Below are 23,878 nucleotides of genomic sequence, written 5' to 3' on the forward strand. Positions count from 1 at the left end.
AGAACCGTTTATACATCTTTTGTACACATTTTAACTGCAGATGCTAAAATGATATGCACTGTCTGTGTGGTACAGTACAAATATTTTGAGTGTCCCTTATTTTCCTTTCCATAAGTTGGCAACCCTACTTTTCACGTTTTCTGTGTTGGCAGATGCACTGGGGACCCGAATATAGCTCTTAAACACGGAACAAGTCAGACTTTCATGATATTGTCCCCTTTAAAAGTCACTCATATGTACACAGACAGTGTTTACAGTATGTATATATATCGTATGTATATATTATAGGTCATGCAGGTTTACAGAAAACCAGGAGAAGAAATATTTTCCATTTTATTAGAATGGTGGATGATTGATAGGTGGCTGCTTACTGGCCCAAGTGAAGGCCAGTGTGATATTTTGCAAACAGAAATTAAGTCAAAGAGTTTGTATTTTATTTTGCACAGGAGTGAAAGGAGTAGTGATGGACTCAGACGGGAAGCCTGTGCCAAACGCTGTAGTCGAGGTGTCGGGAAGAAGAAACCTGTGTCCATTCAGTAGCGATCGTAACGGGGAGTACTTCAGACTGCTGCTGCCCGGCAACTACACCATCACGGTAAGATACCGCCCCCGTGTGGTCAACTTCAAATCTCACTTCTCTGAAGGCTTTACAGACGAGTATCATTACAAAAAAAAGACTCCATGTTCAGGGCAAGAGTGATAAGCAATCACATTTTAAAGCGCTATTTGAGTTGTAAAAGTTGAGTCTCTCTGGCAGTTACAAAACACCTTCAGAATGCGGCACCTCGGGGTTTGAGTTAGCCAGGGATTTATTGAGCAAATAAAGTGACGGAGCACAGTATGCACCACGTATAAACGCAAATCATTAAGTAATGAACTGTAAAGTTGGGGCTAAATGGTAAGAGCTCAAGGTCAGTTCACTCAGACTAAATACAAGGTTGAGATTTGAAAAACAATAAGCAGATAAAACAAAGGTCTCTAGGTTTGTTTTTTGTAAAAAAAATTGATTGATTGTGGCCTCATTGCAGGATCAGTTATTGAGCCTGTTAACATGCATCAGGATGAAATGATGTTTACATTAAATCAGGTTAGTTTTAAACTGTTTGACTACACAATTGTGTTAGTGATTAGAGTTATGCCAAATCAAACAGTGAGTCCATACCTTTAAAAAGAAATATTTCTTAAGGGAAAAAATAGCTCCCAACTAATGGGCATTTACTGTCATTTAATTATTTTTCCCTTAGGAAATAATCACAATTACATCAGAATTAGCTGTAAATTACAGTTAATTCTGATGTAATATTAAAAAGTATTTAAAAGAGCTGGGTTTTTTTTACTATATGGTTACACATTTATTAATATATTTTCAAATGTATATGGTTAAAAGTATTTGTTCTCAGTTTATGCAAATTAGCTCATGCCAAATTAACTAACATGGTAATTTAAAAAAAAAAAAAACTCATTGTACATGATATCTTTATGCATAGCCTATATGAACAGAAAAGTATTAGAATATATGCTTGCAGAAACATCAGAATCAGTAAGAGCTTTATTGCCACGTGTTTGCACACACTAGGAATTTTTCTAGGTAAATGAAGCTTCCAGTGCACATGAAGAAATACTTGTATTTATACACAAAACACATAATAAAATGAAAGTATAGACATATGAAAATTTTAAAAACAGACAAATATACATTTTAGTATTATGGATAATAAATGAAAGTTAATAAGACATTGCACTAAACAATGCCTGTTCAGGAGGGAGATGGCATTCCTGTGCCTAGTGTAGTCGACACCTCGACTACAGTGTGCCCAATCGCTGGCCGGAAGGCAACAGTTCACATAGGTTGTGGCTGGGTGAGTGGAGTCTGGGATTTTACTCTGGACGAGTACAGGTCCTGGAGGGTGAGCACCAATAATCCTTTCAGCAGTCCAGACTATGAAGGTAAGAGAGTAGCAAAACTCTGGATCATGTAGATCAGGGGTGCCCAATCCTCCTCCTGCCGATCAAATGTCCTGCACAGTTCATCTCCAACCCTAATCAAACACACCTGAAGCAACCAATTAAGGTCTTCAGAATCACTTGAAAATTAAAGGCAGGTGTGTTTGATTAGGGTTGGAGATGAACTGTGCAGGAGCAGGGTTGGGCACCCCTGATGTAGATGTATAATTGAGAATTGTACGCTGAAATTTACACTCGCAGAGGTAGTCACAAACCGGTATTCTGAATTTGAAATTGGAGACAAGTAGTCACAAATGAGTAAAATGCCGTTCGCAGTACAATCTCAATAGGTTGGTTTCACGTGACGTCACGCTGCTGCATCGCAAGAGCGCGAAATTCAGATGGAGGGCAGGAAGTGAAATAGCTGAGGATCTGCCGTCTGAAAAAATGCCAACGTTTTGTGTAGTTTACGGCTGCTCCAATCGTTCTAATCGAGAAAAGGGAAAGGGTTTTTATAGAGTACTGACGATTGTCACTCATAAAGGTGAGAAATGTAAAAAGCTCACAGAACAACGCCATAAAAAGTGGATTTTTAACGCAAGTTACGTCTGCGGTCGGGAGGAGCAGAGTCTGTTAATGCCCGTGTCTGCAGCGATCACTTCGTCGGAGGTATGTTAGCTAGCCAACGTGTTTTTTGTGTCTGTGTTTATATAGCATTAGGTTGTCGTTAAATGCTCATTTACTTACTCATTTACTGTCAGTGAAACGTGACCCAATTCCGATTTTTTGCTCATATGTGACACAGATCCGATGTGTTCTATGACAGTGTAAACAGGAAAAAAAAACGCATGCATTCGGATATTTTGAGATCGGTTTCAGGCCTCATTCATACGTGGAAATAAATCGGATATGTGCCAGTGCGACTGTCATGTAAACAGGCAGATCGGATTATCTGAGGCATTAGGCAACGTCTCCGCGGTTAAAGCCAATATTTTAAACACAATATGCTCCCACCAGTCCTGAGATCTAAACAATTATATCTAAGTAAACAATTATATTATTAAACACATACTAATTAAGCATAGCCTACTGTGTACAGATGAGCCCAGAATATGAACGCAACATGTTTAATTACGTTAAGCATTTTCCTCCCATAGAAAACGTGGCTTAATGCATTAAGACAGTTGTATTAAAAGACCAAACTCAGTAAACACCATACTATGTACAGAAAAGCAATGAGCCCAGAATATGACGAAAGAAAGCAAAATTGTGTTTGTTTGTTTTTACTGTTGGTCCATTAAGCCTTTGGTTTTCTATGGGAGGAAAATGCTTAACATGTAATTAAACGTGTTGCGTTCATATTCTGGGCTCATCTGTACACAGTAGGCTATGCCTAATTAGTATGTGTTTACTGAGTTTGATTTCTTTTAATATCACTGTCTAATGCATTAAGCCACGTTAGCGTTTCAGAACGTGGGTTTCTTGACATCATCGCGTACAAAAGTACCATTTCATTGGTTAGACGCCAACCAATAAAACGACTCCTTTGTGCCCTCCACCTCCCTCGCCTTTCTCTCTCACCGCCACTCAAGTTGCAAGTGCACAAGTTAGTTATGCATCTGATCTATCGTGAAAATAGTAGCAAAAGCCTAAGTGATGTGAATGTAAGAATAACTGCAAATAGTTTGTGTCTGTCATTGTATTTCTGTGAATGACATTTTACACATCGTAGCTGTGAGTGTACATTTTAGCGTACGAATAATTATTGCTACTCTTTTACCTTCATACCGGATTGTCCGGTGTAGTCTTATGTAGCTGAACCAAATGGCTGAGTAAAACTGGGTAAGCAGCTCCTGTGGCAGGTTGAACTTCAGCTGGCGAAGGGAGTACAACCTCTGCTGGGCCGAGTCAATGTGACTGGCCCTGGAACTTGAACGACTGCCAAACGGCCACAGTGCTGTCCATGATGACGGGAGTGTTGGGGTGTAGCACGTCCAGATGTTAGATGAGAATTTTCCCAGCCTCACTATACTTCTCTGTCAGGAAGTTGGTGACACAGAGAGCCGAGTTAATTTGGGCAGGCGGAGGTTCGGAACGAAATGACATTCTGAAAGACAATATGAAAACAACATCACTACCTTTTACCATCCTCACATCAAATCCATTTATATTTGGAATACAGACATACACTTATACACTTCACTGCGACAGACTTGAGACAAATCTGCATGGACAAATTCACATACATCTTAAACAAATAGTGCTGGGACCACACAAGTGATTATATGTACATGTTACTAGTCTTGTCTCCAGCTGCACACAAAACTACCAATTGGTTATATTGTATTATCTAGTCATGCCAAGAAAGCTATTCAAAATTAATTTGCATAAAAGTGGAGTAAAATTCTCCGTCCCAGAAACACTCACAGGATTTGGTGTTGGTTACTCATTGTTGCTTTGTCTACAGGTGACATACCCAGGACACAAGACCCTCACACAGAGCATTAAAGTGCCATATGGTCCCGACTCATTCTCTGCCCTGAAACACGACTTCCTCCTCCAGCAGAGTGACAACAGCTCAACAGGAACAGCACAACCCCAGTCTTGCACCACTGCAATCACAACACTTACCTTATTCATCCTACAAAGACTGCTGCTGTCCTGAGAGGGACCAAAGACTCTTTTAAACATTAAGGACAAAGTCAACTGCCTTTCTTGCACATTCATTAATTCTGTACTAAATCGTGCCACCATATCTAGCATTATCAAACAATCAATAGTACACATGGAGCATGTAAAAACTTGATCCACAGCCTTATTTAGGGTTTCACAGTGCAAGTTTTTGAAACAGATACAGTTAAGCGTGAGACTTTATCTGTTCTAAGCACACCGTTGTCTTGTGTGTTTCAGTTAGTGCTTTATAATGCTGTCAAATTTAAGATGCCTGCATATCTGCTCTCAATATGGAAGACCAATTGCTACAATACTGACACATGAAGATTGATAAAAGTTGAAGGATATGTGTGTACAATTTTTAACTCTTGGAGAAACTTACTAGTTTTTATTTGAAGATGCAAAGATAGTTTGTCAGGAAAATTACCTTAACCTTTTGCATATTAATGTGTCTTTGCAGCTGTGTAACATGAAGACAACCAAGCCAAAAAACCTGGTGCTCTTTCTACCTCACTCAGTCTTACTTTACTAAGACTGGCAGTGCCCTAAATAAACATCATCTACACAGTGTCTGATTTTTTCACATGTAAGATACTGTATTTATCTATTAATCGCACCTAACAAATATATATATGTGTATGTGTGTGTACATAATTATATAAACAAACTTTTATGGAAGATGTGATTAATCGATCTGACAGCACTAATAATGAGTCTTTTAATATGAGAAGTGTAACAGAGTTTTTGAAAGGAGTAATGTTACTCCTTCATTTGTTCAAATGAAATTTGAGTAAGGAGCCCAACACTGCTTAGGTGTATTGCATGTTCACTAAGGGGGACCCTAGTCATTATTGTAAAGTGTTACCAATATTTCTGACAATAATGACATTACATTAACACACATTTACATTTCCTGTCTTCTCTAAATCATGGTGTTTGGGGGTTTACCACCAGTGGGCAGCTAGAAGTTGCATGGTACATATCAGAAATATTAAAAACTTGCTTTGTTTCGACCATTATTTGTAAAAGACACTCCACATAATACATGACTACATACAGTAGTGGCCAAAAAGGGATATTTGAGGGGAAGAACAAAACACTAAACTTGGTTAAGGGTATTTATCTGACAAAATTGTGTGGCAAACTACAGCCACAGGTTTTATTTCACTACGCATAAAAAAGATGCATATATTGACTACAAGATAATCAGTTATTAATATCTCGCTGGTTCTCTCTTGTTTTTGCTTGTGTTAATATAATGAATAATGAATGAACACTATGAATTAAAATTCCACTCAATTAGCCTATAGGTTTTAATGAAAGGCAAACATATCTGAAATGTACATCTATCTCATGAAACTACTGATTAATAGCCCCATGAGTCAAATCTTTTTTCTTTTTTTTTTAATTACTAGCTACACTCAATTATAGTGTCTATTTTTTTTCTGTTTTGTGTTTAGTATTACTGACTGCTTATCCCAAAAAAAAAGAAGCTTATTATGCTCCGTCTCCCATTTATACTCATTTTAAGGTCATAATATCAACTCAAATCATGCTAGTGTATTTATTTATCGCATGATCCCTTGCGTAAAGGACATCGTTTTAAAAGGATTTCATAATTCACCATGACTCACCATTGTTCTGAGTCTGTGGCAGGTCTGCTCCCTCTCACTCCAGCTACGCTCAACTGTGTGTCATGTGGTACAGAAGTGCCATTCCAGCCACCAAGACAAACTGCTGTGGGACAGTATTACAGGCACAGGCAAACTCATCTGTGAAGATACAACATGAAGATACTCAAATCAAACAATGGCAAAACTCACTTCATATTTAACATTTAACAACTATTTAATGAAAACATAAGCATCAACATGCAACTATATTTTGTAAAAGGTGTTTTAACCCCATCACTATTGCCAAACAATTGTTTGCAAATATTACTTGATCTAAGTAATCCTATAGCCTAGCTGAAACCATCAATTATTCTTGCCCGCACTGTTTGAATTGTCATAAATAAGATAACCTCAAAATGTATCCTATAAACACCATCCCTTGGTTTCACAGACAAGGTTTAAGACTAGTCCCAGAATAAAATGCATGTTTGAGCTGTTTTAACTGAAAGCAACTTGCACTGACATATCCTAAAATATATCAGTGCTACTGTTTTGTCTTAAGATGAACATCAGTAAAAAAATAATAATAATTCTAAGGCATGTTTATAAAAGCTTCTTTAAATGTCCTAATTGAACTAAGGGCTAATCCTGGCTTAATCTAAGCCCTGTCTGTGAAACCAGGCCAATGCTAATTTAAGGGCCATTATATGGGCCACACACACGTCCTCCACATGCATGTCACACGTTGACACGACTGTAAGCTGGGTTAGAAAAGAAATGAGACAATCCAACCACTGAACGACGGTCATTCTGTACTTGATCAAGTTCAAAGCGGCAGTTCTAATACTAATATTTCCTTACATATTTTTTACAAGCAGTCAAACAACAAATTAACACACTTATTCCTGGAAAATAAAATGTAGCCTATCTTGTAGCCTACCGGTTTAAGTTCATTAATATTAATTAAACCAGGTTTAGCATTGATTTCACAAATCAGAATAGTGAAGAACTCAGGGAAAGGTTAAATGATAAAAACCGCACCGTGAAACATTTCACAAGCCAGTTCAGTTGGGCACTTGGGGAAGGATAAACCGACCAAAACTGTACTTTGAAACCTTTCACATACCAGAATAATTAACTTACGCACTCAGGGAATGGTAAAGTGACCAAAACTGCACTGTGAAACATTTCACAAATCTATATGTCCATTTGAGCCGAGTATGACCTGACTAGATGACCAGTTTTTAAACTATAAGCTGATTTATCAAATGGCTTGGACCGTTTGCACAGCCTCTACTATGTCTTTATTACACAAGAAAAAACGGGACAGAACAGTGAGAAACACAGAAATGCAACAAAATTCTGAAAGTTCACAAATCAGGTGATTTTCTAAACGTGGTCTTCATGTTTTTTGGATAAACATTAAGAACGCCTTCATTATTACTAGCTGATTTACCAATGGGGTTGATGGACAAATGCTTTGCTGTGAAAATTCACAAATCTAGCGGGCTTTTGGAGCTATACGCATTATAAAATTAAAATACACACATGAAGAAATGGCACGCAACATTATATGACTACGACAGCGCACTGCGTATTTATATCCAAAAGAAATCTGAATTTCAACCGCATGCTACCTTTAATGCATTATATTTGCGGAAAACTGCAGTTTCTATGAAAACAGATTTACAAAGTACAAACAAGTCTTCTTACAAATCTAATACAATTTTGTAATCTAATCATGTGTCCACAAAAAAAAGTAAATTATGCAAATCTGGATATAATGCCTAATCAGCACATGTAAAAAATAGAGTGTGCTAGTAAGTATAGACCTTATTCACAGCAGCGCCATCTTTGATTTTTAACAGGAATGAAAGAGAGGCTGTGAGGTAACTAATTTTGTTCCAAGTATAGTTTAGTTGTAAAATAGTTTTAGTAAAGTACAATTGAAGTGTATTTCCTGTACTTTAGTGTGCTAAAATGGAACAACTTCAAGTAGTGCACCAAGTATGTCTGAGTAGGGACTAATTACATGCTTGATAAATTAAATTAAAGTGTACCTTAACTGTTATTAGTACATTACAAATGTATTCCAACTATACTAGCAATATAGGGCTGTAACGATTCTTCAATTAAAGTCGAGTACTCGATTTTAAAAAGTCCTTGATTGCAATTTACCCGTGTTGAGTAACCGGCAAAATATCGGAAGTGGCGCATACAGACGAGAATCCATGAACCGCATTATTACACCGTTTTCTAAGGCTACGCGATATATTTAAAACCATTTACAATCATAATATAGCACAGTGCTATCGTGAAATCACAAAGGCTGCGAGTCAGTTAAAGGAGCCGTATGAAAGATTGTGGCCAAAACTGGTACTGCAATCACTTTCAAATTGTGTACTGTAGAGTGGTGCATCCCCTCGCCCCTGACTCGAGGTTGCCAGATAGGCTGCAGGATCCAGCAGGAACATTTGTAGCTGCAGCTATGGTAACTAGAGCTGAGCTGGCAACCCGGATGCCGAAACACTACTGACTTTGTGATTGGTAGATAGGTGGAGGGTGGCGCTTCAGGCCAAAACACAACAGACAACATCAACATCAGTTGAGGGCTGCAACTTCACTTTTAAATGACAATATCCTGGCCGGACTACTGTTATCAGTGATATAAGTATTTGAAATGAACATGATTTCTTAATGTCTAGTGACATATCAGGGCCATTTTATGATTAATTGAAATACATTTCTTACATACAGCTCCTTTAAATAAATATATGCGCTGTTCGTTTGGCCAATATTAAAGGGATACTCCACTTTTTTTGGAAATAGGCTCATTTTACAACTCCCCCAGAGTTAGGCTAAACAGTTGAGTTTTACCGTTTTCGAACGGCAGCAGGCGTAATGATATGACGCAGCGCCTGAAAATAGGTCTAATAGGTTAGACAAACTTAATCCCGGTCACGTTGGAAGTTACCGAGCTGGGGACTATTTTCAGGCGCTGCGTCATATCATTACGCCTGCTGCACTCATGGTACGGCAGCAAAGTTTCTTGATTATTTCGCAGGAATGAGAGTATAGTTCCTGACCATATCAGCCTAGAAAATCGCAATTTTTCATCACTGTTCCGTCGGTCTTAGCACACAGTGTAACTACAGAAGAGTCAAGTTTTAAATAGGAAAAATATCGAAACTCTTTGGTAATTTTTTTGAGAGAGATGCTAATGGTCTTGTCCGATTCAATGATCTATGCTAAGCTATGCTAAAAGTGGTACCGCCAGACCCAGAGATCGGCTGAATGGATTCGAAAACGGTAAAACTCAACTGTTTAACTCTGGGGGATTTGTAAAATGAGCCTATTTCCAAAAAAAGTGGAGTATCCCTTTAAACAAGGATATGATCATGCCTTAGGCTTACTGTAACCACGCCGTTGGTGCCCTCTGCGGGCATTTGTTTTAATACGTAGCCTAATGTACACAAGTTATGTTTATATTAGTTTTTTACATGGTGTATTTTAACAGCGTTGTTCAATAAAACCCATATGATTAATTTGATACTTTATTTGAACCAACAATTTTTGCTTGTTATTATATATTTGGGTAACACTGTACACTGAACATTAATGTATAAACCAACATGAACTACAGTAACAATGAACAATAGCTACTTTTTGTAACTGTATTTATTAATCTTTGTTAATGTTAATTAATACAAATCCAAACAAATACAACTTTTGATTTTAATAACGTATTAGTAAATGTTGAAATTAATATGAACTAAGATTAATAAATGCTGAAGAAGTATTGTTCATTCTTAGGATGTTAACTAAGGTAGAACTAATGTTAAGTAATGAACCTTATTGTAAAGTGTTACCTATATTTGTATTTTAAGTCATTTTAAAGGCTGTTGTTCACTTGGATCTATTTTTATTACCGCAATTTTTTTATCTGATTACTTGATTAATCGATGGAATAATCAGTAGAATACTCGATTACTAAAATAATCGATAGCTACAGCAATATACCTGCAGCTATAATAGTGCACCATTATACTTTTAGCTTATACCAAATACTGAAAAAATGCACACTTTGTACTGAATAACAGTATACTTTATTACACTGCAAACCCCTGTAAGTTAACAGAACTCAAATTGAGCCATCCAATTGCCTTTTGTTTTTGCGCCTATAAATCTAGTGTTTTTAGTTTAAATAGTTGATAACATGCTACCTGTCCATGATTACAGTAAAGTTATGTAATCAAATATTTTCAGTTAAAGGAATAGTCTGAATGAAAATTCTGTCATCATTTACTCACCCTCAACTTGCTCCAAACCTGCATGAATTTCTTTCTTCTGCTGAACACAAAAGAAGAGATTTTGAAGAATGTTGGTAACCAAACCTTTGATAGACCCCATTGACTTCCATAGTAGGAAAACAAATACTATGGAAGTCAATGGTACCCATCAACAGATTGAATGTAGGCTTTTATTCACACATAAACATCAACTCACACATCAGTTGTGGTAAACAGAAGCTCAGCATGGTTGAGCTTGTTGATCAAAGTTTATATGCGAATAAAAGCTTTCATTCAATTATTTCATCATATATAAAGCGATCGTGTCTATTCAGAACATTTGTACTAAACCACTCAATTCATATATGGATTAGTTTTATAATCTCAAAGCGTCAAAGTGGTAACGTTAGCGTAACTGTCAATGCTACAATACTGGGTCAGATTGTATTTAAAAAATATATCTTCTATCTATGAAAAAGACCATCTACGAATGTATTACGGGTTTGGAACAACACGGGGGTGAGTAAATAATGACCGAATTTGACATTTTTGAGTGAACTGTCCCTTTAAGGCAGCAATCGCGACCACGCGAACTTTGTTACATCAAGCGAGAGAGAACTTATACAAGTTCAGTGACAAACAACGCTCTGCTTATCGTTTCACATTATATTACACAACTTACCCGGTCAAAGACAACGAACGTGCAAGGAAGAGGCGAGCAGTACAAGGCGTAGGCCTACAATTCAGTTTGGATTTCCCAACAATTCTCCTCGCGGCTCACACAAGCAGCACAACGATCATGACGCGCAGAGCCGCACTGCGCAGCTGCGGGAATTACGCGGGCTGCACCTGGTCTGGTGTGATTACGTTGCCAAAAAATAAACATTCAAGAGGCACCGAAAAAAATTGCAGCCCATCTGATACAATAATAGTCCAGTCATTTTATGAAAAAAGGTTGAACAAATTGCAACTGAAACAAACTCAACTGATTTTGTATCCTCAATGTCCTGAGTAAGAAAAAAAGCCCAGAAGAATCCCATTAGGGAAAAGTTTCGAAAAAGACCCAAATATACCCTATTCATATACGCCTAACGTTATTCATTCTTTTTCTCACGTGGATAGGGTAAAAAAAATTAACCTTTTGATATCACCATGAAAGTAGCCTACTGAGTTGGTTACTTACAGCAAGACAAACAAAAAATGTATTACAAGTTTTTTTAAATTGTTTTTTAAAGGAGAACTCCGGTCAATTTTAACATTGAGCTAATTTTTTTCACATCAAGGATGTTAAGAGGCTAAAAGCAGGTTTAAAACTTGCCCCATTGAAGTCAACAGGGTGCAAATTTTAAAAAGAGGATAACACGGTGTAGGCAACACCGATTTTTGTCGTTGTTCTCTGTACTGACAGCACTCCAAATTTACAAAAAAATTAGTTCAATGTTAAAATTGACCGGAGTTCTCCTTTAACATGGACAAACGGTGCATAATCTAATTTGCATAAATACCACAACAGACCTAAACATTGAGTATAGCCAGGTGAAAATTGTTAAATCTTGTTGACATATAACAGTAAAATACTTAATGTTAAGGTCTGAATAGAACCCATTTAGGCTACCCATGAGCATTAATACATAGAGGCAGGAAGAAGTAGCCTACTTTAAACCAGCCTTTATTAATTATTATTGCAGAGATGGGATTTGGGGCTGGGTCTGTGGGACTGTTTCTGGGGGTTCACTTTTACTGCAATAATAATTAATAAAGGCTGGTCTTCTGGTCTACCTAGCTTTTGTCTACTGCATTCTCCTTACCCCATTGTCTCCTGTTCTTCCCTCAGACTCGTCCCCCAGAAACAGTCCCACGGACCCAGCCCCAAACCCCATCTCTGCAATAATAATTAATAAAGGCTGGTTTCTAAAGTACTTCTTCCTGCCTCTATGTATTAATGTTCATGGGTAGCCTAAATGGGTTCCATTCAGACCTTAACATTAAGCATTTTACTGTTATATGTCAACAAGACATTTTCACCTGGCTAGACCCAATGTTTAGATCTGTTGTGGTATTTATGCAAATAAGCACATACGTAATTAGATTATGCACCGTTTGTCCATGTTAAAAAACAATTAAAAAAAACTTGTAATACATTTTTTGTTTGTCTTGATGTCAGTAATGAACTCAGAAATGATGATTTTTCATGATGATATCTAAAGGTTAAATTTTTTACTTTATTCACGTGAGAAAAAGAATGAATAGGCGTATGAATAGGGTATATTTGGGTCTTTTTCGAAACTTTCCCCTAATGGGATTCTTCGGGGGGTTTTTTTTTCCTTACTCAGGACATATTGAGGATACAAAATCAGTTGAGTTTGCTTCTGTTGCAATTTGTTCAAGGTTGACCCCCATTTTGGCTTAAAATGACTGGACTATAAGGCTGAACATCAAGGACCATGACCAAAATCACATAGCATTTGAGCCTGTTCATAAACCATCCTCACTGTTTCAAAGGGGCTGTGAAATGTTTTTCTTTTTTTAAACCATGAAGAAATGAAGAAAGCAGAAGAATGACTAAAGTTTAGCATCGGGTCAGGAACGGAAGGTTATTGAAAGAAACAAGAACAGTAATGCACACCAATATTTCTTTCTATTACCTAAATATTTCTGCAGGTGGCAGTGTTGCTCTTTTCTCACAGCCATTGGATTATTGTCTCTCATTTAAGAACTCAAACGTTTTTCTTTCTTTCCACAATGCACTATTCCACTATTACTAGGCAACCAAATCATAGCAAAATGATCAATATACAAAAACATCTAAAGGCTATAAATTAAATGGACGATCCCTCACTAAATTATGTGAAATATTTTGTTGACACATTTACATTAATTTTGTTCTATATGTAATGTAATGATTATTAATAGTATTGCAAGTTAATTATTTAATTAATTATAATCATTGTTATATAATAAATTTAGGGTATTGCATTGAATTTATATGAATTTAACAAGTGAATATAATTACTAATTAATTTATGAGAATTAATCTAATAATACTTCCCCCATGATTGATTTAAACAAACAGATATTCATTAGACCAGTTCTTTCCATTTCAGTAAACATAAATGTCTAAACGGCGAACAGATTGCCTATGGCAGAATTTTTCAGATGCCCTCTGCTTCTTCCTAAAGTGAATTATGCTAATTTTCTTTCTGAGTTCAAAAGAGGCCCTTGTGCAAACAGCCTTAATGTAGCGCAGAACATAAAAACAGAGAAACCATTTGCTCTGTGGCACTGAGCAACTGTGGGTGTTAAAGAAGCTACAATTTGGACAAGTGCTCATTTAAATGCACTTTAACAAGTCATACATGAATCTCTGATTATGTTCGTCTACACCTACTTATCTAACAAGAAAATCCAAAACACAATTTAGAAACAAGTTTTTGGGATAGAATTCAATGTGACAGCTTGAGTTACTAAGTTTGAAGGCAGTACATGTTCTTCTTTATTCAGAGTTGAGGAAATAAAACTACATTAAAGCCTGAGGGCAACATTCAGTTGTTATGAGCCACTGTGAAATATTTGTGTTTCTAGACATAAATTGGATGATTTGTTTTATTCGTATGAATGTATTCAGAGAACAGAAAGAAGAGGGCACTCTTGAAAATGGAGAAAATTCAAAGGTGCAAAATATGTATGTGGCCTTAAGAAATAAATTACTAGTTGTAGAGTTCGATCAGACACTCCTCAGGTGAACACTGGACTGACTTGTTCATGAATAAAACGTCAAAATAAAATGAAACAAGTTAAAATATTTAATATTTTTAATAATATACACTCACCTAAAGGATTATTAGGAACACCATACTAATACTGTGTTTGACCCCCTTTCGCCTTCAGAACTGCCTTAATCCTACGTGGCATTGATTCAACAAGGTGCTGAAAGCATTCTTTAGAAATGTTGGCCCATTTTGATAGGATAGCATCTTGCAGTTGATGGAGATTTGTGGGATGCACATCCAGGGCACGAAGCTCCCGTTCCACCACATCCCAAATATGCTCTATTGGGTTGAGATCTGGTGACTGTGGGGGCCATTTTAGTACAGTGAACTCATGTTCAAGAAACCAATTTGAAATGATTCGAGCTTTGTGACATGGTGCATTATCCTGCTGGAAGTAGCCATCAGAGGATGGGTACATGGTGGTCATAAAGGGATGGACATGGTCAGAAACAATGCTCAGGTAGGCCGTGGCATTTAAACGATGCCCAATTGGCACTAAGGGGCCTAAAGTGTGCCAAGAAAACATCCCCCACACCATTACACCACCACCACCAGCCTGCACAGTGGTAACAAGGCATGATGGATCCATGTTCTCATTCTGTTTACGCCAAATTCTGACTCTACCATCTGAATGTCTCAACAGAAATCGAGACTCATCAGACCAGGCAACATTTTTCCAGTCTTCAACTGTCCAATTTTGGTGAGCTTGTGCAAATTGTAGCCTCTTTTTCCTATTTGTAGTGGAGATGAGTGGTACGCGGTGGGGTCTTCTGCTGTTGTAGCCCATCCGCCTCAAGGTTGTGCGTGTTGTGGCTTCACAAATGCTTTGCTGCATACCTCGGTTGTAACGAGTGGTTATTTCAGTCAAAGTTGCTCTTCTATCAGCTTGAATCAGTCGGCCCATTCTCCTCTGACCTCTAGCATCAACAAGGCATTTTCGCCCACAGGACTGCCGCATACTGGATGTTTTTCCCTTTTCACACCATTCTTTGTAAACCCTAGAAATGGTTGTGCGTGAAAATCCCAGTAACTGAGCAGATTGTGAAATACTCAGACCGGCCCGTCTGGCACCAACAACCATGCCACGCTCAAAATTGCTTAAATCACCTTTCTTTCCCATTCTGACATTCAGTTTGGAGTTCAGGAGATTGTCTTGACCAGGACCACACCCCTAAATGCATTGAAGCAACTGCCATGTGATTGGTTGATTAGATAATTGCATTAATGAGAAATTGAACAGGTGTTCCTAATAATCCTTTAGGTGAGTGTATTACGTGCAATGTATAATTAAAAACATTTAATATTAATATTTAAAAATGTAACATTGTTTTATATAATCTGTATTTGAAACCCCAAATTATATGCTGATCTAAACTAAAGCAAACATTGTGACAGTTGAAAGTTTTCAAATCAGGAAAAACAAACACGTTCAGGATGTGTTAACGATAACAAATGCAGATCGTCTGGCTTCAGAATTTGGGTGTGCGCCCAACAGATTGTGTTTATCCACACCTGCACAATTAAAAAATTGCATACCAGCCTTCTCACAGCTGCTTACAATATTTTGTCATTTATGCTGAGATCTCCCTGTCTATTCTGTGTTTATGATCAAATATGACTATAACTATAGTTATTAAATGTTGATTTGAGTTTCAATTTTAACAGTCTTATATTTATTATGTGTAAAGAAATAAGTGAATCAGAATCAAGCATTCAAGAAAGTCGTGTGAATAAATAAATATTACTGTCCCTTAGTCAGACTTTTAGAGAATATTTTTTAGTTCACTAAAACTCAAAACCAAACAGATGGCCACTGTGGATACATTTTAATGGTGTTTTAATGGTTCTGTGCATAATAAATAAAAAAAATTATGATTTTATTTTTGGAATATATTTCAATGCATTATTTTGTTCCAAATGAAAAGCAGTGATGGTGAAATACAGTCAGATCCCATGACCATGTGGTACAGATCAATGCATAATGCATATGAATTGCATTTGTTTTGGCAGGGAAGTCTGGCTGGTGGACGTCTGGCAATCGACTGCGCAGCAATCAGAAAGAAGAGCTGGACGCTCGAACACACACCTGTAATATTCAGAAACCCCAGAGAGACATCCATGTGCATGGGCTGGTTTGTTCATGGTCAGAGAGACAACAGACTGAAAAGCTTCAAATGATTTAACTGCTACAAGCGGTGCTAACTGTCAGCCTGCGACTGCGATTTATGCTAAATCATGTTGGTTTTAATTATAAACTTTCTACTGTATGAGCTGACAAAACGTCTTTCAAACTGTGTGTTTACATTTACGGTCATGTTCATAGCAGATGCTTTTCTTGTCATGGCGACTTACAAGAGCACAAAAGTACATAACCGGCAGCTAGCTGAGAAAACACACCGCTTGCTAAGCCAGAAACCTCTGTTTCTCATCACATGCCTTTAGCTAACACAGACATGAAACACTGAACATAATCTGGCTTTACACATTTTAATTACCTGTTCTGTGTAACAATAATGTGAATTATAAACCAGCCGCTAAAAACACACTGTAATTGCACTGTCATTTGTTTCTGCAAAGCTGATTGCTGAAAATACCCATCAACCCCGAATTTGTTCGGAAAGCGAGGCCGACTTTACGTTTGTGTGTTTGTTGAATTGAACAGGAACTAGATGGCTGCTTTTCACTATTGACATGCCTCTCAGGTGCCTGACTTGTGTTGGTGGGTGATAAGATGGTCTTCCAATCAGAGTGAAAGAGCTCAGCATTCAAGTCAGGTGAACTCAGTCTGAATCCCTCGCTGAGACTCGGCATACAGATATTAAACCTTTGCTAGCTAAGGGTTTATTAATTGTTGATTCAAATCGGCCTTATTCATACCATTGAAGTAAACTCATGTTGTTTTAAACCAACTGCAGCATTATTTGCACCATAAGAAGGAGAATATTCCTCATGACATCTCATTCATTATCGTATGTTGCACTTTCATTGCAGTACAGATCTGATCAAAGGAAACAATAAGTCTCACGATTCATTCAAAAGGTAATGAAACATTACTGATGCGCCTCTGAAGACAACGAAGCAAAAACAATAAGATGGGGGACGTCAATATGTGCCTCTATTTGTGGTCAGTGAACGTAATGGTTTGTTAATGATGACTGAACAAATATGGAGGAGACGAGGTGAGATTCTCATTGACTGCTGCTATCGGACACATTATTAGTCTAATTGGAAGTGAGACGCCGTCAGTCTTATGTTAACAATCCCGGCATGGCTAACAGTCCCTGATATCTCATCGCATGTGGGACAAATCAGACATCTGGCCAACAAAATGAAGGGTGGAAAGAAAAACAAATTAGTTTTATGATGAACAAATGACGACAAGCAAATGCATTCATTACTGCGAGTGACTGAGACACAAGAAGACAAATGACTTTTGGTGACTTTGGCTGCTCTGTTGTACTGATGCTTGCTGTCCTTAAAGCAACTGTTTATTAGCAAGTTCAAGGTCACATGCTGCCGTGAACTACCATATTCTTACTGTTTGTTGGCTTATTGGAATATCGACTTAATATAGCATCCATTCTGCAATCTAAATGTAAAATGTGATAATAAGCGCCTGGTAACGTATTGTTCACCAAACAGGCAAAGCAACAGATCCCGTGTCAGTTTGAAGTGAAAATCATTGTGATAGTTTTGCAGCTATATTGGCTCCTCTCTGTTTTTATGCGACGGATCATCCGCCCTCCTGGTGGAAGTCCTCATTATCTTGTTCCACCCACTCGCTATTTCAATTATTTGCCCTGCTCGACTTCAGGTCGACTCCATCATATGCCACTGGTGTTCAGACAAACACGCAGAGCTCAAAATAATGCTGACACGTCGTCACAGTTGATCGAGCAGGAAACCTTGTTAAAGCCAAAACGGATGACGCAAAAGTCCAAAGCAGAAGCACTGAATCAATCGATTCTTTCCTGGGCTTTTTTTATTATTATTAATCACGTATTTTCGTTTATATGAAGCATTTTCAATGTATCTAGCCTGAGTAATCTACAACCAGAGTAATGTGTAAAAATCTCCTGAAGATAAATAATTTCAGATGGAAAGATATAAAAGAGTGCATGGCAATGGTCGAAGTTAGTATGAAAGGGAAAACTAGAAGGGCTGGATGACATAAGAGAAATATCAGGAATCTAAACCCAAAAACCAACTTGAAAGCAGTTTTTGTAGAGTCAGACTTTGTCTGGGAGGCAGAACTGCATGAAAAGCTTTATATTTCATAAGCTCTTTGCTACAACTCATTTTAATGTATTAGCTGTTGGCTACATAATATCTGAAGAATAAAACACCAATTAGGATTAAATAACCGACTCATCCACACCACACGGACAATGTGCTCTTTGTGTTTCTAATTAAATACATTGTTTTGAGTGGATTATTTTCATTATCTCATGTGAACAGAACAGCATGGACAGCAATGCTTGCTCAGACTGGTGCAATGTTAGCAGAAAATTACACACTGTACTGTAAGATTTATTTCCTGGGTCCATCTCTACTGGTGTAAAAGGTGTGACAGTATTTCACTAAACCAATTACTGTAATAATCCTGTGAATGTGTGTTCATTGTATCTCCATTTGTCTCTCTATGCACTCTGAAACTGTTTGATCAAACTGTTCAATTAGAAACACACTCAAAATAAACTGAAACTGGAAACTTTTCTGAATAAAAGTGGATGTCAAGTTAAATATGCTGCTTTATAACTTATGCTATAGATTTCTAACCTACAATAGACTGAGAAAATGTTAGGCTGCTGCACAGCTATTTTGGCTTCTTTTGATTTATTTTGCTATTAAATTACATGTGTTTCGAATCAAATACTGAATATTATGGTTACCAATGGCCTTTTGGGTTTCACTTTATTTTGATGGTCCTTTAACATGTTGACTATAAGTAACGTTGCACCTACATGTCCACTAACTCTCATTAGGGTGTTAGTAGAGGATTAGTAGACTGGTAGGGTTAGAATAAGTTGACATGTAGTTGTAAAGTTACTTATAGTCAGTAGAAAGTCTGTTGGAGGACCATCACAATAAAGAGTTGGATGATATTAAGCAGACAGTCTACTAATACTCAAATGAGAGTTAGTTGGAATGTAGTTGCAAAGTTACTTATAGTCAATAGAATGTTCAAAAGGGACCATCAAAATAAAGTCACTGTGAACTCCTATTTCAAGAAAATCTACTATGGATTGGAATCAGTTTATGGATCCTTTTTTTGTTGTTTTTGTTTTTTGTTGCTGTTGTCAAAAATAGTGATGGGCTCTCAGAATCCAAATGCCCGAAGAGTAACAAAAACCACTTTCGGATCTGATTCGTATATTCTGACAGGCATGTAAAACTCAGTATGCATATGTAAGGTCTCATTTGTGCAGCTCATTTCAGCATCTGGTGGCAGATGTCTCAGACCTCAGTGTCCTCTGAGGGAACGTCTGTGTTCTCATTACTGCAGTCCGGCCACATCTCACTGCTCTGAGCTCCTGAGCTCCTACAGGCCACGAGTTTGTGTTTGTGTTAGTCAGGGCTGTCTATAGCAATGCAGGTTAACTCACTGAATTACAAAGAGGTATTTTTGAGCTGATATAAAATCAACAGTAACTCGAAATAAGCACTCGTTACAACCGAGGTCTGCCAAAGAGCATCTCTGAACGCACAACATGTCGAACCTTGTTGCAGATGGGCTACAGTAGCAGAAGACACACTGTGTGTGTGCAAGTCCTGTCAATTAAGAACAGGAAAATGAGGCTACAATTCGCACGGCTCACCAAAATTGGGCAATAGAAGATTGGAAAAATGTTTGCTGGTCTTGATTTCTGCTGCGACATTCAGATGGTAGGGTCAGAATTTAGTGTAAACAACACTGTGTGGGGCATGGACCCATCCTGTCTTGTATCAATGGTTCAGACTGGCGCCGGTGGTGTAGGTGTGGTGTGGAAGATGTTTTCTTGGCACACTTTGAGCTCCTTAGTACCAATTGAGTATCATTTAAACACCACAGTCAACCTGAGTATTGTTGCTGACCATGTCCATCTCCAGTGTACCAATCTTCTAATGGCTACTTCCAGCAGGATAATGCACCATGTCACAAAAGCTCAACTCATCTACTTGAACATGATCACAGTCACCAGATCTCAATCCAGTAGAGCATCTTTGGGATGCGTTCAGCATGACATCACAGTCATGATATAATAATATCATCTACAAAATCCAATTCGAATCTTCACCAAAAGTTTGACGAGTGAAGGGAATTTTGCAAAATTTATGAGCAATTAAATGTTGAACAGTTTAAAAGCAGTTAAGTTGGTAACTAGCGGCCGCCCTGCTGCTGCAGTGTGTAAAAGCAGATATCATTACTGTATTTTACTGGGTTTGAATTCCCTCTGTGCTTTTGCTATTTCATATCTGACGTTTCTGGAAAGAAGCACGGCTCACTTGTGATTTATGCATGCCATAAATAGAAGATAGGAAGTGTAAAATTGAAAATGTATCAAAGCTGAACATTTGCTGCTTGACTTAGCAAAGAGAAAAGTCCTGTTTGCATGAGCAACTGCTCTGTGATTGAGGAAAAAGGTATTTAAGACCAGAACGGTGTGTCCTGCCTCTGCATAAAGGACTTACGGGACGCTGCCAGAAGAAACTTTAATCAATATAAAATGTTTGTGCCTCACTATGCAAGTTTAAGGTCTCACTAAAAGAAAGTTCATTATACGCACAGTCACGTTCACTCTAAACCTGACAACACCTGATGACTACATGTGCTTTGATGAAACATTTTTCACAAGCAATTAACCTCAGATATCTCGTGTCAAAAGTTTACACCGAACGCTTTGTTTATCCAGCTGATACAGATGTGTTTATCAGCGATTATGTGTGGGTGTAATGGCTCTGTCACTCGTAACTTTCACCTGACTGGATATGAATAGCAGTAATTCTTGTGAGGAAAAAGATGTTTGAATTCTGCTGATCTTTTGATTAAGGTACATAAAACAAGCCAAATAACTTGTGTTCCACAGCAGCTATAATTAGTTTTTTCCCACTACAAAATATTTAAATACGTTTTAAGAGCTACAGCAAAGGGGAATGTTTTCAGTGATTACAAATATGTATATCAAAATTCATTCCATTTCATTTCTTGACTGATAGGCAGGAAATCTTGTTTGTCATATGGGAAATAGAAACAGTGACCACGAGCAACTGTGCTGAGTATATTAAGGTCAGGATTTCCCATACCACATATCCACATCACATCCACCTATATAATGAGAAGCACCAGAGGTGTATTTTCACAGGGACGTCTCAAGTAGACAGCTGCATACTCAAGGCAGAGATCTTTACAGCTGACTTCCCTAAATAATTCATGATTCTTCAAGAGTGTCAAGCAATAAAACCCCTTTTAGTCACAGACCACAGGCACATGGATGTTTACAGATGCTGTAGACATCAGGCCTGTGGGGATTCCACATAAATGTGACGCCCATCAGAGGATTTCAGGTCTCTGTGAGGTTTATGTCAGGTAAAAACGACGAGTGAAGCCTCTTATCCAACCAGTAACTCACAGATGTAGACCAGAGGTGTGACAGGGAATAGGGAACAGATCTAAACGCAGTCGACACTATATTTTTACCTTAAATGTAAACCTTTATCAACATTCTGGCAGCTTATTTAATATTTGCATAATCGGTTTACATTTAGCTGTTTCACTGTCACATGTGCTTGATTAATATTGTCACATCTAAATGATGCTTGTGTGTTTGGCTGCTGTCCTTGGTGTCTGTGTGAAAACTGATGTATTAATGTAAAATAGAGAAAATGTAGATTTTTCTTTTACCTAAAGTTCTTCTTCATATTTTTATCATTATTATATTTATACATGCTTCATTTATTTTTATGTTCTTGCTTCTGTATTTGGTGACAGACATGTTTCCATATATATTCTCTATGATTATTTCCTCTTATGGTTATTTTTGTTTCATAACAATGTCTGTGCTGGAATAAAACCATTGGCGAGGTAAGTCATCATTGACAATCACTAAGTCTCATGTGTTATTATTATAGTAAAAGTCAAATTGTGCTAATTGCATGTCAGAGCTGCTGTGTTCAGTTAATGAGTGTCACATACATGCATGTGACTGAGATCAAATGAGCCTGTTTCTCACAGGATCACTGAGTTCTAATGATTTATTTAACAGTCTGTAATTCTAAAGATCAATTTAATGTGATGTAATGGTCATCCATTATTAACCATTGCTTCCTAATGTGGGATCCAGACCTTTATGCATTAGTAATGCATGATTTCAATAGAAAATGGCACGCAATACATGACTGCAATGCCACATTCATTAAAATAATTCAAACTAAGTTGCAATTCACAACATTTCACTGTTTAAATATTAAAGTTCCCTTCATAAATACCTAATAAATATATATATATATTTTTTTTATTCACTAGACACAAAAAATATATAATTTTGAAGAATGTTGTCCATGGACAAAAAACACTGGGACATTTCTCAAAATATCTTATGCTGTGTTAAGAAAATAAGAAAGAAAATCATATAGGTTTGGAACAACATGAGGACGAATAAATGATGGCAGAATTTGCATCATCATTTGTTTATTTTTTGTCTCCCTTTAAGCATCACTGAACACCTTGATTTCACTTTCACATGTAATTCAATGGCATATTTAACTTTGTTTCTGATCAAACGTCCACTGGCTGACAGTCAGAGTTTTGTACTTTCTGGGTGACTGTCTATGAGCAGATCAGACACGTGTCAAGGACACAAAGACGTCTTCACTGGAGTCTGACTATTTGACAAACTTCATTGTTATTCTATCACTCGTAGCAAGATTAGAAATATATCAGAAACGCCTCATGTGAAGGTGAAGAGGTGCTGATATACTCCGATGAAGAGAAAAACACCAGAATTTTGTCCTACAAGAAGCCCTGTGACATTTAATCTATCGCTGCGGGGCAGACGAGAGATGGGACGAGTTTCATCAAAGTATGTCAACACTGGAGAGGAGGGTGAAAGACACGGTATAACCTCACGTCTGAAACACACTGTGATTACTTGAGAAAACTGAAATATTACAGACCAATGAGCATTTAATTCCTAGGAGTAACAATGCATGAAGACATTTATCCGATTTCATCTCGCGCTTCAGGGATTCCATAGTTTACAGATAGAAGATAGGCATCTTTGACTATCAGCATAAAGTAGTAGTAGTAGTAGATAACTACATTAGTCCCCGTGGGGCAATTGGGTTTGCGGCACAGTCGCAAGGCACTACATGACAGGACATCAGACATATGACACAAACAAATACAATAAAATACACCCTTATACACTATACACCCTTGGGTCTGACTAGGCCAGCAGGACATCTAGCTTATTTTGACTGATTTAAGGCTTTAATGGCTTGCGGTACAAAAGAGAATTTGGATCTGTTCTTGGTCAGAAGGGGTGGGCAGAAACAACGCCTAGATAGCAGTAGATGCCAACGGGTGTGTGTAATCACATACAATATTATT

The 23,878-nt window shown here is 37.5% G+C and overlaps 1 protein-coding gene and 1 long non-coding RNA gene across 2 annotated transcripts in view; one reads left to right on the forward strand and one right to left on the reverse strand.

Moving 5' to 3' along the window:
* cpm (carboxypeptidase M) overlaps positions 1 to 5,631 on the forward strand; it is a 41,802-nt gene extending 36,171 nt beyond the window's left edge. The window contains exons 8-9 of the mRNA XM_084110690.1: positions 447 to 595; positions 4,412 to 5,631. Of these exons, the coding sequence (XP_083966816.1) occupies positions 447 to 595; positions 4,412 to 4,609 (347 nt within the window). The 3' untranslated portion in view covers positions 4,610 to 5,631. The remainder of the gene's footprint in view (positions 1 to 446; positions 596 to 4,411) is intronic.
* Positions 3,305 to 23,878, reverse strand: part of LOC311080634 — a 36,935-nt gene continuing 16,361 nt past the window's right edge. The window contains exons 4-5 of the long non-coding RNA XR_014605658.1: positions 6,252 to 6,389; positions 3,305 to 4,051 (exon numbers count right to left, since the gene is read on the reverse strand). This is a non-coding gene — a long non-coding RNA (uncharacterized lncRNA). The remainder of the gene's footprint in view (positions 4,052 to 6,251; positions 6,390 to 23,878) is intronic.

This window comes from Abramis brama (genome assembly GCF_963993115.1).
Source record: "Abramis brama genome assembly, chromosome: 4".
NCBI classification, from domain to species: Eukaryota; Metazoa; Chordata; class Actinopteri; order Cypriniformes; family Leuciscidae; genus Abramis; species Abramis brama.